Source organism: Jaculus jaculus, chromosome X (assembly GCF_020740685.1).
Source record: "Jaculus jaculus isolate mJacJac1 chromosome X, mJacJac1.mat.Y.cur, whole genome shotgun sequence".
NCBI classification, from domain to species: Eukaryota; Metazoa; Chordata; class Mammalia; order Rodentia; family Dipodidae; genus Jaculus; species Jaculus jaculus.
Window position 1 is genome coordinate 50,308,797 of NC_059125.1, and position 15,279 is coordinate 50,324,075.

Sequence of the window (15,279 nt, forward strand, 5' to 3'; positions counted from 1 at the left end):
CTTTCTCATTTATGACACGGGGTCACAACAGCGTCTAGAGGACGTGCATGGCCGAGCATTTGGGACACCGGGGCTTGTCCTCATCTGTCCCGTCTCAGCTCCTAAGGATTACAAAATAACCCTTAGGAAGTTTCTTCTGGAGAGACCAGAAAACCCGCCGCCGCGAACGTGCCAGGGCTGGCACGGCAACAGGCCGGAAAAGTGCGCGCGCGAACATTCTGCGCGCCCGCCGACGTCCTCCCGCGCCCCGCGCCCCTCAACCCAGCCGCTCCTCCTCCCGATGCTCTTGCTCGCTCCTCCGGGTCCCCGCCCTGTTCCCGCTCTCCCATTGGATGAGGCCGGCCGCTGGCCCGCCCCGGGATTTAAAGGGCCCGCTCAGCCGCGCCGCTCTGGGAGCCGCTGCTGGTCCCGGCCTTGCGGCCTGTGGGGGAGGCTGCCCCGAGGAGCCGGCGGCGGTGGCAGCAGCGGCGCGTCCCGGGCCACCAGGACCAAGGCTCCCTTCCCGCCAGGTACGTCGCCAACAGTATCCGGTCGGCTCCCTTATTCCCATCCTTCAGCTCGCCTCCTGACATAGATCTGTAGCTCTTGTCCTGGGACCCCCAACCGCATCACCTTTCTGACCCCCTGTTCTGCTATGTTCCCTGCCAACACTTCCACTTCCCTGCAATCCCTAGACCAGGGCATGGCCTTGTTGGCGGATTTTCACCAAGTGGGGGTGAGATGGGGCACACAGAGGATACAGGAACATCCTTCAATCCATACAAGGAGAGATGCACACGGCCCCTACAGACTCTACCTTGGTAACCAACGAGCCCCCTCCTCCTGCCCCACTTGACATATGGGCCTAGAATGCACATCTTTCTGTCATCGTTGGACTGGTTCACAGCATTCAGGGCGCACAGGTCCTTCGTTCACTGCGGGTGGGTCGCAATACATCTATCCACAACACCCGCCAATACCACAGTTGATGGCTCAGTCCGATGTACCTGATGTTCACATCCTCCCTGTACCAGCTGGGGGTTGAGCAACCCCCAGCTGAAGTTGAATGCTCAAGTCCAATCCGTGAGCGTGGGCGGCCCCATAGACATTCGGCTCCCTCTGTGTCCCTTCTTTTGCAGATCCTTCTGTCAGTACATCTGGGGGGTCCACAATGGCCACCTTCAGCCGTCAGGAATTTTTCCAGCAGCTCCTGCAGGGCTGTCTCCTGCCTACTGTCCAACAGGGCATTGACCAGATCTGGATGCTACTTGCCATCTGTCTTGCCTGCCGCCTCCTTTGGAGGTTTGGTAAGTGCCTGCCACACTGTTCCACTACATCAGATTTTATCTTATCTGTCACGTTCATCCATATCAAGCCATATCTTATCCTGCTACATCTTGTCATGCCAAGCCAGGTCCCAACAGTCCCAGCCCCAACAAATCACCACATCAAGTCCCATTCCACCACACTACATCCAGCCACCTCATGCCACACTGTGCCAAGTCACACACCTTGTTAAACCAAGTAATAGCCTTCAGTATTCCTGTGTTCTGGGATCTTAAAATGTTCATATGCCAGTTGTAAGATTTTGGAAAGCTGATGTCACAGGGTTATGAAATCCCAAAGTATAGTTTCTAGGGTATGAAGAGTCTGATAAGTTGAAAGTCTCACATTCTGGGCTCCAAAGTGTTGGCATGCTGGATTTCTATAATCAAGGCATGATGAAATTTCTGGATTCTAGAGTTCTATAATGTTTCTAAAATCATAGCAGGTCTGTATCAAAATTATAAGATTCAAAATCCCCAGGGTTCCTATAGGATTCAGAGATTTTTATCTATTTATTTATGTATTTGTTTGCAAGCAGAGAGAAACAGAGAGGAGAGAGACAAACAGACAGAGAATGGGCATGCCAGGGCCTCCAGCCACTGAAAAGGAACTCCAGATGCTTGCACCACTTTGTGCATCTGGCATTATATGGGTACTGGGGAATTGAACTTGAGTCATCAGGCTTTAACTACTGAGCCATCTCTCCAGCCCAGATATTTCTGGAAATCAGACAAAACTTCTTCTCTTTTTCCTTTTGTTTTTCCTCATATTTACTGTTTGGACATATTTCAAAGCTACTGAAAAGTTTAAGGAACAGTACAATGAACACTCATATATGGGTCACCAGATTCTCTAACGGTTAACATTTTTCCACACTAGCTTATGCTATCTTTCTATCTGTCCATCCACCTGCCATCTTCCTTAGTCATTTGAATAGCCTACCAATATGACACTTCACCCCAGGTCCTTTAGTGTATGGCCAGTGAGAACAAAAACAACCCCCAGCCACAGCCCCCTGAAAATTTTCATCTGGATGCAATATCACATACATTGATAGATTTTCTTCTTTCAGGGTTCACAAAATGTCCCTAATAGATGTTACTTTTCTTTGAATCCAGGCCATGCCACCCTTGCCAGCTCCCCAGTACCAGTTTTGAGCCCCCCCCCCTTTTAGTCCTGTCACATTCTAGGCCTTTGCCTAGGCTGTGCCCTCTTGCCTAGGTCCTCCTCCCTTTCCTAGCAGCCCACCAACCTCCCCTTTCTCGTTATCTTTCCCTCCCTCTCTTCTTTCTTGTCCCCTCCCTCCCTTCCCTCCCCTCCCCTCCCTCCCTCCCTCCCTCCCTCCTTCCCTCCTTCCCTCCCTTCTTTTCTCCCTTTCTCTGCTTCTCTCTCCCTCTCACCCGAAGGGTTACCGTCCTACCTGAAGCATGCAAGCACCGTGGCAGGCGGCTTCTTCAGCCTGTACCACTTCTTCCAGCTGCACATGGTTTGGGTTGTGCTGCTCAGCCTCCTGTGCTACCTCGTGCTGTTCCTCTGCCGACACTCCTCCCACCGAGGCGTCTTCCTCTCAGTCACCATCCTCATCTACCTACTCATGGGGTATGGGTGTGCATCCTCATCCTCACCCTATTGGCAGAAGGCAGGCAGATCCCGGGCCCCTGATGCGGTGGTACAAGACAGGGACTGCATGAGATTCTAAGAAGAAAGGAGTCTGGGAGAATCTTTGTATGAGGAGGAGGAGGAGGAGGCACCAAACAGGGAGGGTGTGGAGTGTTCCTGAAGAAGGGGACCTGGGTTACTTGTCCTTTCGTAAGGTTATACGGGACATGTTGGGTATGGGCTTTCCCTGGCGGAAGGGAGCCTGGGAGAATTTTTCTCCTTGAGTTGTGCAGAACAAGGGAAGGCAGAATCCCATCAGCCCCTTGATGATCTCCCCTTCTGTGATCTTTGAGGCACTGGGGGCCATAGAGCCAAGACAAGCACCTTTTTCCCCTCAGTGAAATGCACATGGTGGACACTGTGACATGGCACAAGATGCGAGGTAGGTAGCCCTGCCCCAGCCCTCCTGTCCCCTCCACGTCCCCTAACTGCCTCCGCCCTGACTCTCTCCTCCCCCACTTTTCTCCCTTGTAAACCACCCCACAGTGTAGGCCTCCCTTTCCCCTAGCTCTGTCTTTTTCTGCATATGCATTCTTATATCTCCCTTTTCCTCTTACCTCTCATTCTATACACTCTATTCCTCATGCTGACTTGTTCTCCTATCCATCCACTTGACCATGGGCCCCACACATAGGGGCCCAGATGATCGTGGCCATGAAGGCGGTGTCTCTGGGCTTCGACTTGGACCGGGGCGAGGTGGGTGCAGTGCCCTCACCTGTGGAGTTCATGGGCTACCTCTACTTTGTGGGCACCATCGTCTTTGGGCCCTGGATATCCTTCCACAGCTACCTACAGGCTGTCCAAGGTCGCCAACTGGTGAGCTCTTGGGTAGCCAGATGGGCAGGGGCTATGGGAGCTGCCACAGGGCAGTGTTCATGGAACCTTGATCCCCACAGAGCCCCCAATGGCTGAAGAAGGTGACCCGGAGCTTGGTGCTGGCCCTGCTGTGCCTTGTACTGTCCACTTGCGTGGGGCCCTACCTCTTCCCCTACTTCATCCCCCTCGATGGTGACCGCCTCCTTCGAAAGTGAGCACAGCCTTCAAGGGCCCTTCCCAGAAGTGAGGGGGTTGGGTAGGGGTCTGGGGTCTCCCCAACTCAGCCTATCTCTTAATGCTTCTGTCTGTCTTCTGTTACTACAGCAAGAAACGCAAAGCCAGGTAAATGAGGGCAGGTGCTGAGGGCGAGTGCGCTGACCAGGGCTGGGCCTGAGCATTGGACCAATTGGTTCCAGAAGTTTGAATCTATCTGACCATCCACCCCATTACTACACAGGGACTGGGTGTCTGTTTGTGGCTGTCTGTTTGACCAAGATTGGCCCTCTGTCTCCGTGAATGAGTGATGCTCTGACACTATTATGTGTCTGGTTGTCCATCTGTTCAGCTGTTTTTACCATTAGAAACAAGTTATGTGACTCAAATAGAAAGTAACAAGTTTATGTTAGTTTGTGACTCTAACCTGTCTATAATTCCAGCTAGCAAGGAAGGATTTTTTTTTTTAACTGACTTTTTGAATGTAAACATGAGAATCCCAGCTAGCTGGCTGTGCCATTGTCAGTGGTGGGGTGTGTGGCTGTCCATTGGCCAGGGTAAATCGGGGTTGGTGATTAGCTTGTCTGTAACTCTGGTCTGCCTGTAGCATGCCATGTGCCTGTGTGTGATTGACCTTGCCAGTAGATCTGCCTTCTTTGACCACTTGGTGCTGTCTGACTAAGGGATTGTGACCAGCTATGAGCCTATGCCTGTCTGCCTCTGGTTGGACACTAGAATGGAATCTCGTGGTTTGATTATATGAATCCCACCCCAACTCCTTGGCTGCTGGTTATGTCTGATGCTGAATGAGTCTCCAAAAGCAACAACAACAACAACAAAAATCAAGTGGCTTGACCAGTGTCCCTGTGTGAAGCAACCAGACACAAATCCCAGGCCTAATTGCAGCACCTGTGCATTTTGCAATGCAGGATGCTGGTTAGTTTTGACAGTGTCTGATTGTAAAACTAACAGTGTATTGCAGAATGGGAGTTTGACTGTTTCTGAGTCTCACTAAGGGTTTTTTCAACTATTTTATAAGGTCACCGAGTCTGGTTAAGAGAGCTTTGAGGCTGGGAGTCTGAGAACACTTTTGTTTGGTTTTGTGACCATTTGAGGGTACAAGGCCATGTCATATGCCCAGTACATGCATTTGTTTCAGCCACATGAAACTAACTATGTGACAGTGTATGTCTGTGTGTGACTTTCATAGTCCACCTCTTTTGCCACTATGTTTCTGTCTTGTCTATGAAGAACTCGGGCCAGCACCCAGGGCCTCTCTGACTCTCTTTTATTTCTTCTCTGCTGCCTTCCTGACCCCTGGGGGCCCTAGGGGCATCATGGTAAGGTGAGTTTGCAGAGCAAAGCCGGGATGCTGACACATGGGGGGTGTCATGATAGGACCTGGGCATGATGCCTCTCTTTCTGCCCCTTTTCCTCCAGGTGGCTGCGAGCCTATGAGAGCGCTGTCTCCTTCCACTTCAGTAACTATTTTGTGGGCTTTCTGTCTGAGGCCACAGCCACATTGGCGGGGGCTGGCTTCACTGAGGAAAAGGACCACCTGGAATGGTGAGGAGGGCTTGGGGTTTCCTCTCCTACAGGGTGCTGCAGAAATGAGGGAAAGGGAACAGCCAGATGGCTTCAGATCCCAACCACATTTCCATGCCTTTTGCCCACAGGGACCTAACTGTCTCCAGGCCATTGAATGTGGAGATGCCTCGGTCAATGGTTGAAGTTGTCACAAGCTGGAACCTGCCCATGTCTTATTGGTTAAATAACTGTGAGTCTCATGATGTCACCACTCCAGGGGAATTAGCAACCCAGAACCTTTCACACATTCATACAGCAAACATTTATTGAACAACTACTGTGTGGTTTTTGTTTTTGTTTTTTTTTTTCTTTTTTTGTCTTTCATAGTTGGCTAGCCCAGGCTAATCTGGAATTCACTGTGTAGTCTCAGGGCGGGCTTGAACTCTTGGTGCTTCTCCTACCTCTGCCTTCCAAGTGCTGGGATTAAAGGCGTGTGCCACCACGCCCGGCTTCTACAGTGTTTTGAGCACTGAAGATACATCAGGGACCAAAAAATATATATATCACAATTTGCTGGCCTGGTCAAACTGGCAATTGGGAGGATGGATAATAAGTAAGAGGAAAAATATGCAATAGTTCAGGTGGTGATAAATACGACAGTAAATGATGGTGATGATCAAACAGTACAGGCAGGAATAGAGGGTGGTGTGAAATTTTTAAATAAGTTATCCAGGGGAAGTTTTATTGAAGATGTGACGTTTGACAAAGACTAATGAAAGTGAAGGAGGAAGAACTGCATAGATGTGTGGGAGGAGTGTGACAGATGGAGGGAACAGCAGGTGCAAAGGCCATGATGTGGGAGTTTGCCTGGTTGTGAGGGACTGCAAGAAGGTCACTGGGGAGCTATAGATGTGATTCCATGGTAGAGCGCATGCAAACCTGAGTTCCATCCCAGCACTGGGGAGTAAGGGTCATTGGAGCAAGCTTAGAGTGAGCATATGGGTAGAGGTAGGACATGCGGTCAGAGAAGTTCTGAAGGGCCTTGTAAACCATGAAGAGAACTTTGGCTTTTTCTGTGAGAGAGGCAGAATTACTCGGGGAAGGGTTCTGGGTAGAGGAGGGCTGTGGGTCATTGGAGTTATAATAGGATCCCTTTGAAAAGGCGAGGGAGGGAATGATGGTAGCCAGTGCAGAGGCTACTGTAACAGTCCAGGCTAGTGACAGTGGTGGCTGATAGCAGCAGAGCAGGTGGGGAGACGTGGGATTTGGGTACATTCTGATTAAGTAACTGGCAGGATTTGCTAATGGGAGAGGACAGATGAAGGATAAGTCTGAAAAGTTTGGTGTGTGCACACGTGTGTGTGTACATGCAGATGGGCATGTCATGTGTGCATGCTTGTGGAGGCCAGACAGAGGAAGGTGTCAAGTGTCTTCCACCTTATTCCTCTGAGAAGTAGTCACTCACTGAACTTGGAGCTCCCCATTTTTCGGTTAGACTGGCTGACCAGTAAGCCCCAGAAATCCTCCTGTCTCCACTCATACCCTCAACACTGGGGTTACAGGCATCATGCATAGCCATGCATGGTCTTTCATTTTACATGGGTGCTGGGGTTCAAACTCAGCATCTCATGCTCATGCAGTAAAGGTTCTTACCTGCTGAGGATTTTGCCCTGAGAACCTGGAAGGGTGGAGTTGGCATTGACTAACCTTGAGATGTCCAAGAGGAACAAGTTGGGGGTGGATTGGGTGCTAGGCTTCCGAGCTTGTGATGTTTTGAGGCCATCCTAAGGACTTCTTCATCCTGGGGTCCCAACAGAGTGTGCACATCTTCATCCGGCCCGCGGCTCTTCAGAAAGGCCAGTGGACGTTTCAGAGAATCTTGACCTGTATTTCTCTCCTCCAGATGTTTTTAAGAATGCTCTCCGTCTGGGAACCTTCTCAGCTGTGCTAGTCACCTATGCAGCCAGTGCCCTCCTGCATGTGAGCAAGGCAGAAAGGGATCAGAGGGGAAGCTGGGTAGGGTAGCTAGGCCTCCTCCTCACTCATCCCTTGTCCTCACCCCCACTCCCAGGGCTTCAGCTTCCACCTGGCTGCTGTACTGCTGTCCCTGGCATTTATCACATACGTGGAGCACGGTGAGTAAAGGGCCCAGCCCAGCAAACTGGAGGAAGGTTCATGGGAAGCTGGATCCACTGTCCCCTGAGGCTAACCTGACCCCTTTCTTACCTCCCCACACTTCCCAGTCCTCCGGAAGCGCCTGGCTCGGATCTTCAGCGCCTGTGTCTTGTCAAAGCGCTGTCTGCCAGACTGTTCACACAGACATCGCTTGGTGAGGATTTACCCCAGACAATGTTGTATCCAGCACTACCCGCCCCTCAAAATGTCATTTCTGTCTCCATCTTGTACCTGTCTCAGGGTGCCCAGCCTCCTCTTCTGGTACCTAAGCCATCTCCATAACCTTGCTCCAATTCACCAGCATCTGTTTCTCTAACAGGCATTTATTGAGCACCTGCTGTATACACACCTGGCATTCGTTCCCCCAATGAACATTTATTGAGCACCTGCTGATTCTAGGTGCTGGAGACAAAGTGGTGAACAAAGGGGGCCAAAGTCCTGGCTCTGTGGGACAAACATTTTAACAAGGGAGACAGCAAAGTGAAGTCAGTGAAGGCTGATGGTAGTTTGTCAGGGAAAGGGGATGGGAAGCATGGCGGTTATGGTTTTCCATAGCAAGGTCAGGGAAGTCTCCATGGGTACTGGGATTTTTGAGTTCTTTAGGTGAAGGAGGTGAGGGAGGGAAGCATCAAAGGCAAGGGGAACATTCAGTGTGAAGACTCTGACAGGAACATTTTTGAGCAACAGTGAGGCCAGTGTGGCTTGAGCAGAAGGAGCAAGGGGGAAAGCGGGGAGAGGTGGGCCCTCTCTCTAGGTCATGGCGGGATTCGTTTTTATTTTGTTGATGTTTTCATTCTGTTTGCCATAAGAAATCCAGACCTCACATTTGTTTCCCACCTGGCAACGATGCTCATCACCATAACCCCCGGCTCAAAGCCTCACCATTCTTGCTCCTCTGCCTGAACGCTCGCATCTCCCCCAACCTGGACGCCCTCGTGGTTACCAGCACCCTCGTCCTTGGATACCTCTGAACTCCCATAAGAGGCTCCCTGAAACATCTCTTTCCTATCTCGGGGTACCCTGGGTATCCTCATTTCCGGGACCCACAGTGCCTTGTGTCCCCCTGGGCTTCCCTGCACAGGTGGAGGTGGGGGACAGTGAACAGGTCCAGCTGCCAAGCATATCCATCTGTCCCCCACAGGGCCTGGGGGTACGAGCCTTAAACTTGCTCTTTGGGGCCCTAGCCATCTTCCACCTGGCCTACCTGGGCTCCCTGTTTGATGTCGATGTGGATGACACCACAGAGGAGCAGGTGAGGCGGGGCCCTGGGCTGGGGGGTGAACCAGGGATGGTACTTCCTGTTTGTGGGAATGTTGAGGACCAAGGCAGTGAGGCCCAACTGAGGCCCTTCATGTGCACAAGTGCCTCACTCTACCTTTCCATTGTTCCTCCAGCTGAGTCACACTCATCTTTCGATTTACCCAAGTGCACAATCTGTTTACTTCTTTTCTCGACAAAATTCACTCTATAGAGATGTTTTTGCACACTTGAGGACCAAACCTAGGTCCTCCCTCACATTATATACTTGCTGTACCACTGAGCTATATGCCCCCAGCCCCAAGTTTTAACTTTTTTTTTTTTCTTTTAAGACAAGGTCTTTTTGTTTTCTTGTTTTTGTTTTTGAGGCAAGATCTCACTCTAACTCAGGCTGATCTGAAACTCATTTGTTACTCTGTAGCCCCAAGTTGGCCTCGAACTCACAGTGATCCTCCTACTTCAGACTCCTGAGTGTTGGGATTAAAAGGGTTCACCACTGTGTCCAGCTGTTGAGACAGTCATGTATCCCAGGTTAGCCTCAAACTCACTATGTAGCTAAGGATAACCTTGAACTTTTTTTTTGCCAAGGTAGGGTCTCACTCTAGGTCAGGCTGACCTGGAATTCACTATGAAGTCTCAGGGTAGCCTTGAACTCATGGCGATCCTCCTACCTCTGCCTCCAGAGTGCTGGGATTAAAGACATGTGCCACCACGCCTGGTTTAAACTTGAATTTTAATCCTCCTGTCTCCACTTCCTGAGTGCTGGGATTACAGGGCATGCTCCATCACCTCTGGTTTATCTGGTGTTGGTGATCCAACCCAGGGCTTTGTGCATGCTAAGCAAACACTTTACCAATTTAGCTACATTCCTGACCCGGGATTCTGTCTCTGTAAAACTGTATGTTTCTTGGAATAATGGTACATACTTACATGTCACAGTTACTTGGGCAGCTAAGGCAGGATCATGACAATAGTTTAGGAATTTAAAGCCGGCCTGAGTAACATAATTGAGATTCTACCTGGTTAAAGTACTTGCTGGCAAAGAGAAAGGACCCAGCTTCGATTTCCCAGTAGCCACAAGGTAGTGCATGTGTCTGGAGTTAGTTCTCTTTATTTTTGTTTTTTTCAAGGTGGGGTCTCACTCTAGCCCAGGCTGGCCTGGAATTCACTATGGAGTCTCAGGGTGGCCTTGAACTCACGGTGATCCTCCTAGCTCAGCCTCCCAAGTGCTGGGATCAAAGGCGTGCGCCACCACGCCCAGCTTTTTCTTGTTGTTGTTGTTGTTTTGAGGTATAGTCTCACTCTAGCCCAGCAGACCTGAAATTCACATGTAGTCTCAGGGTGGTCTTGAACTCACAGCGATCCTCCTACCTCTGCCTCCAGAGTGCTGGGATTAAAGGTGTACACTACCACGCCTGGCTTGAAGTTAGTTTTTTTGCAATGGTTGAGGCCCTGGTGCACCCATTTTCTCTTTCTTTCTTTGCCTCTTTCTCTCTCTCAAATAATTTTTTTTTGGTTTTGTTTTTTTGAGGTAGGGTCTCGCTCTAGCCTAGAATTTACCTGGAATTTACTATGCAGTCTCAGGCTGGCTTTGAACTCATGACAGTTCTCCTACCTCTGCATCCTGAGTGCTGGGATTAAAGGCATGCACCACCACGCCCGGCTCAAATAAGATATTTTTAAAAAAAAAAATTTAATTACCTTAGCTGGCTGTGGTGGCACATGCCTTTAGTCCCAGCACTCGGGAAGCAGAGGTAGGAGGATTGCTGTGTATTGAGGCCATTCTGAGACTACATAGTGAGTTCCAGGTCAGTCTGGGCTAGAGTGAGACCCTGCCTTGCAAAACTAAAAAAAAAAAAAATTACCTTAAAATTTGCATACTATTTTAGTTCATGTCATATATGCAAATTCCAGATTTTTTAATTAATTAATTTATTTATTTGAGAGCAACAGAGACGAGAGAAAGACAGATAGAGGGAGAGAGACAGAATGGGCGCGCCAGGGCTTCCAGCCTCTGCAAATGAACTCCAGACGCGTGCGCCCCCTTGCGCATCTGGCTAACGTGGGACCTGGAGAACCGAGCCTCGAACCGGGGTCCTTAGGCTTCACAGGCAAGCACTTAACAGCTAAGCCATCTCTCCAGCCCAAATTCCAGATTTTACTCCCCTTATTATTATTATTTTTTTAAGGTAGAGTCTCACTCTAGCCCAGGCTGACCTGGAACCCATGGGGCCTCCTACCTCTGCCTACCAAGAAGTAGGAGGGTTGCTGTGAGTTCAAAGCCACCCTGAGACTACACAGTGAATTCCAGGTCAGCCTGGGCTAGAGCAAGACCCTATCTTGAAAAAACAAAATAAATAAGTAAATTGAGAAGAATATGAGAAACATTTATTCCCATGGCTCTTACAGACCTAATTTTGCTCTCTCTCTCTCTTTGTTTTATTTGAAGTTGGGTCTCGCTTCTAGCCCAGGCTGATCTGGAATTCACTATGTACTCTCAGGGTGGCCTCAAACTCACAGCAGTCCTCCTATCTCTGCATCTCAAGTGTGCTGGGATTAAAGGCATGTGCCACCATGGTCACTAATTTTGTTTCTATTTAAGATTTCCTTTCCTTTCCCTTCCTTCCTTCCTTCCTTCCTTCCTTCCTTCCTTCCTTCCTTCCTTCCTTTCTTTCCTTCCTTTTTTTGAGACAGTGTATTGCTGTGTTGTCCAGGCTAGCCTCAAATTCCATATCTTCCTGTGTTAGTTTATTCAATAGTTTTAAATTTTTAATTGAAAATAATTGTGTTTGCCTTATTAAAACAATTTAAATTTTAATTGAAAAATTAAGTGTATGAAATCTGAGTTTTTTTTTTCCAGGAAATGTCTCACTATGTAGTCCAAGTGAGCCTCAAACCCATGATTCTCCAGTCCCAGCTTCTTTAGTGCTAGGATTACAGCTGGGAGCCACTTGCCCAATTTGTTATTTTATTTTATTTTATTTTTTAGATAAAGCTTTTGTTTCATTTTATCTTTTTTTTTTTTTTACTTTTGGAGACATTGTTTCACTGCATTACCCAGGCTGACCACTAATTCATTTTCTTCCTTACTCCAGCCTCCCAAGTAGTTGGAATTACAACAGTGTACCACCATGCCAGGCTTTGTTTTATATATATATATATATATATATATATATATATATATATATATATATATATATATGGATGGATGGGTATATATATATATATATATATAATGTGTGTGTGTGTGTGTGTGTGTGTGTGTGTGGTTTTTTGAGGTAGGGTTTCACTCTAGCCTGAGTCTCAGGGTAGCTTTGAACTCAGAGCGATCCCCCTACCTCTGCCTCACAAGTTCTGGAATTAAAGGCATGTGCCACCATGCCTGGCTTGTTTTATTTTTATTAAAACAGAGTCCTTGCCTACCACGATTAGTGGAGTGTGTTCTCTAGCACTGAAAAAATAAAACCAAATCTCAGTATGGTCAATATTCATAGCAAAAAGTCTCATTCTCATGCTCTATCTCTTACAAATTTACAATCACTTTTTCATTTTATTAAAATATTCTTCAAAAATTTAAGCATATAAAGCCACACACACAATATATTTTCCTTCTCCGACTTTTCACCATAAAGATAATACACAAATGACACTATCCTGCAATGCTGTGTCCCCATTTACTTTTTTCAATTGTGAAGACATGAAACAATGTAATTTGCTCCTTATTGGTGACACTCTGGTGATTTCTAGGGCTTTCCATTATAAATGACACAATAGGAAACAAGTTCTTGTGGCCATGTAGAGTTACACAGGGGCATACAGATCTGTCAGACCTATTCATGAGAGCTCTAATGGGCAAGTTACCTTTTTTGTCCGCCCACCAGCAATGTGTGAGTATACCTGTTGCCTCATCAGTGCCAAGTGCCTCCTGAACTCCTTGGATATGTTTGCCAATTAGATAGCTGTAAGATTATGAGTGAGAGTCAGCATTTCTTCATACACCATAGAGATACTTGTTTTTTTTTTTTCCTTTGCTGAGAATTAACTACTCAACTTCTAAGGCATTTTTTTTTGTCTAAAAAATTTATTTCTACCATCTCTTTAAAGGGTTAAGGAATTTATAGATCAGAGAGTTGGATTCCACTGTATTGGGATTTGAGGAGTGTATTGCTTTGGTTTTTCTTTTTCTTTCTCTTTCTCCCCCGCCACCCCACTCCGCCTTTTGGCTTTTTGAGACAGGAACCCATTCTTTAGCCCAGTCTGGCCTTAAACTCCTGCCTCAGCTGACACTACAAGTATGAGCCACCACATCTAGTACATTTTCTTGCTTTTTGTTTAGTTTTGCTTTTCAAGAAGGTAGGGTCTCACTCTAGTCCAGACTGGCCTGGAACTCACACTGTAGTCCCAGGCTGGCCCCAAATTTACAGTGATCCTCCTACCTCTGCCTCCTGAGTATTGGGATTAAAGGCATGTGTCACCACACCTGGCCCATTTTCTTGTATTTAAAATTATTTTTTTTTAGCGTTTCTGGAGGTAAAAAAAAAAAATTCATGGTATCTTGCACTTTTGCATGCTAAACACACACCCTTCCCCTAAGCTCCACCTTCGGCCCTTTAAAACTTTTTATTTTTATTTATTTATTTTTTTTATTTTCGAGGTAGGGTTTCACTGTAGCCCAGGCTGACCTGGAATTCATCTGTATTTTCAGGGTGGCCTTGAACTCATGACAATCCTCCTACCTCTGCCTCCCAAGTGCTGGGATTAAAGACGTGCGCCACAGCGCCCGGTCTTAAAACCATTTTTTAAGGAAGAAAAAGCAAACTGTATCTGCTTACTTTTCATATGTACCTGGACATTTCTGTCACTTAGGGATACCATGGAATAACAAATATCCCTGGGCAAAAGACGGGCTTTCCTAAGACTCCTCTTGCTGAGTAGAACCATGACTTCTTTTTCTCCCACAGGGCTACGGCATGGCACACACTGTCCACAAGTGGTCAGAGCTCGGCTGGGCCAGTCACTGGGTCACTTTTGGATGCTGGATCTTCTACCGACTCATAGGCTGAGGCATATGACCCTCATAGCCCTCTCAAGACTCCTCCATCTCTGATGGGGGATGAGAAAGGTCGTCTCTATTCCTTGACCCCCTCTATCCTTGACCCCCAACATCCCTATACACACATACACACACAGCATTTCCATGCCCATCAATTTCCATCCCACCACCAGGCGGGAAAGGGGTGGTCCCTGCTGGGGTCTAGGAGTGGAGGATATTTGAGGAAGCAGAGAGGGGCAGATCCAAGGCCTCCCTACCTGCCTTCTCCCTTTTTATATAGAGTTTGTTATTGTCAAATAAAAGTAGAAATATACAATAAGCTCTCTCTTCACTAATCAGAGGGCATTAGGATTGAGTGAAGGAGGGGGTGCAGCACAAATAAGGGTTTGGAAACTGAAAATCATGATAAGGAAGCAGATTGTGATTGATCCATGGTTAATTTATATTTGTGATTTTTCCTTTTTTGGCTTTTCAAAGTAGGGTCTCGCTGACCTAGAATTCACTATGTAGTCTTAGGGTGGCCTCGAAATAATGACCATCCTCCTACCTTTGCCTCCTGAGTGTCATCACGCCTCCCCGGCTTTTTGTGATTGTTTTAATGAGACCAAGGCTGGCCGAGTCCTGGTCCTGCCTGGTTTGAATGGAACAGGAATAGATTTCCCAGGCAAGGCTGGATAGTAAGCTGACAGAAAGCTTAGTGATTCTTACTCTTGTTTTTTTTTTTTTTTTTTTTTTTTTTGACTTTTGAGATAGGGTCTCACTCTAGCCCAGGCTGACCTGGAATTCACTATGGAGTCTCAGGGTGGCCTCGAACTCACGGCAATCCTCCCACCTCTGCCGCCCAAGTGCTGGGATTAAAGGCATGCACCACCACGCCCGGCCCAGATTCTTACTCTTTTTAAAATAAATATTTATTTATTTGAGAGAGACAGAGTCAGACAGAGGGAAAAAGAAGGCGAGATAATGGACGCTCCAGGGCATCCAGCCACTGCAAACGAACCCCAGACGTATGTGCCATCTTATGCATGTGGCTTACATGGGTCCTGAGGAATAAAACCTAGGCCTTATGGTTTTGCAGGCAAGTGCCTTAACCGCTAAGCCATCTCAAGACAGTCCGGAATTCTTACTCTTATTGGTCGCTCTGACCGGGTCAGACAGGAGGGAACAGATAAAAGATTGATGCTTATTTATCTTTAGGACAAAGGATTTTGAATTAGGGATCTGGGTGCCCACTGGTTTAGCGTTATACCATTCTGGCTGGCTCTTAAGAATTG

At 47.7% G+C, this 15,279-nt stretch overlaps 1 protein-coding gene across 6 annotated transcripts; it reads left to right on the forward strand.

The window, feature by feature from the left end:
• Positions 1-393: 393 nt before the first annotated feature.
• On the forward strand, positions 394-14,318 carry Porcn (porcupine O-acyltransferase). Of its 6 annotated transcripts, XM_004672819.2 has the most exons (15): positions 394-509; positions 1,119-1,286; positions 2,712-2,904; positions 3,303-3,346; positions 3,599-3,780; positions 3,861-3,991; positions 4,105-4,122; positions 5,324-5,338; positions 5,434-5,559; positions 5,670-5,770; positions 7,424-7,500; positions 7,592-7,655; positions 7,764-7,849; positions 8,837-8,947; positions 13,914-14,318. In XM_004672819.2, exons 2-15 carry the CDS (start codon positions 1,151-1,153, stop codon positions 14,013-14,015), a joined length of 1,386 nt encoding a protein of 461 aa, XP_004672876.1. In that variant the 5' UTR covers positions 394-509; positions 1,119-1,150; the 3' UTR covers positions 14,016-14,318. The 6 variants fall into 6 exon arrangements, with proteins under 6 accessions (XP_004672876.1, XP_044996872.1, XP_004672878.1 ...); XM_045140937.1 differs by lacking the exon at positions 8,837-8,947; XM_004672821.2 differs by lacking the exon at positions 5,324-5,338.
• Positions 14,319-15,279: the final 961 nt, after the last annotated feature.

Excerpts from the sequence above, each read along its gene's own strand:
- Porcn (XM_004672819.2), top strand. The coding sequence starts at position 1,151 with ATGGCCACCTTCAGCCGTCAGGAATTTTTCCAGCAGCTCCTGCAGGGC. Across the intron at positions 3,347-3,598 it reads GACATGGCACAAGATGCGAG|GGGCCCAGATGATCGTGGCC; the intron begins GTAGGTAGCCCT and ends CCCCACACATAG. Across the intron at positions 3,781-3,860 it reads CTGTCCAAGGTCGCCAACTG|AGCCCCCAATGGCTGAAGAA; the intron begins GTGAGCTCTTGG and ends TGATCCCCACAG.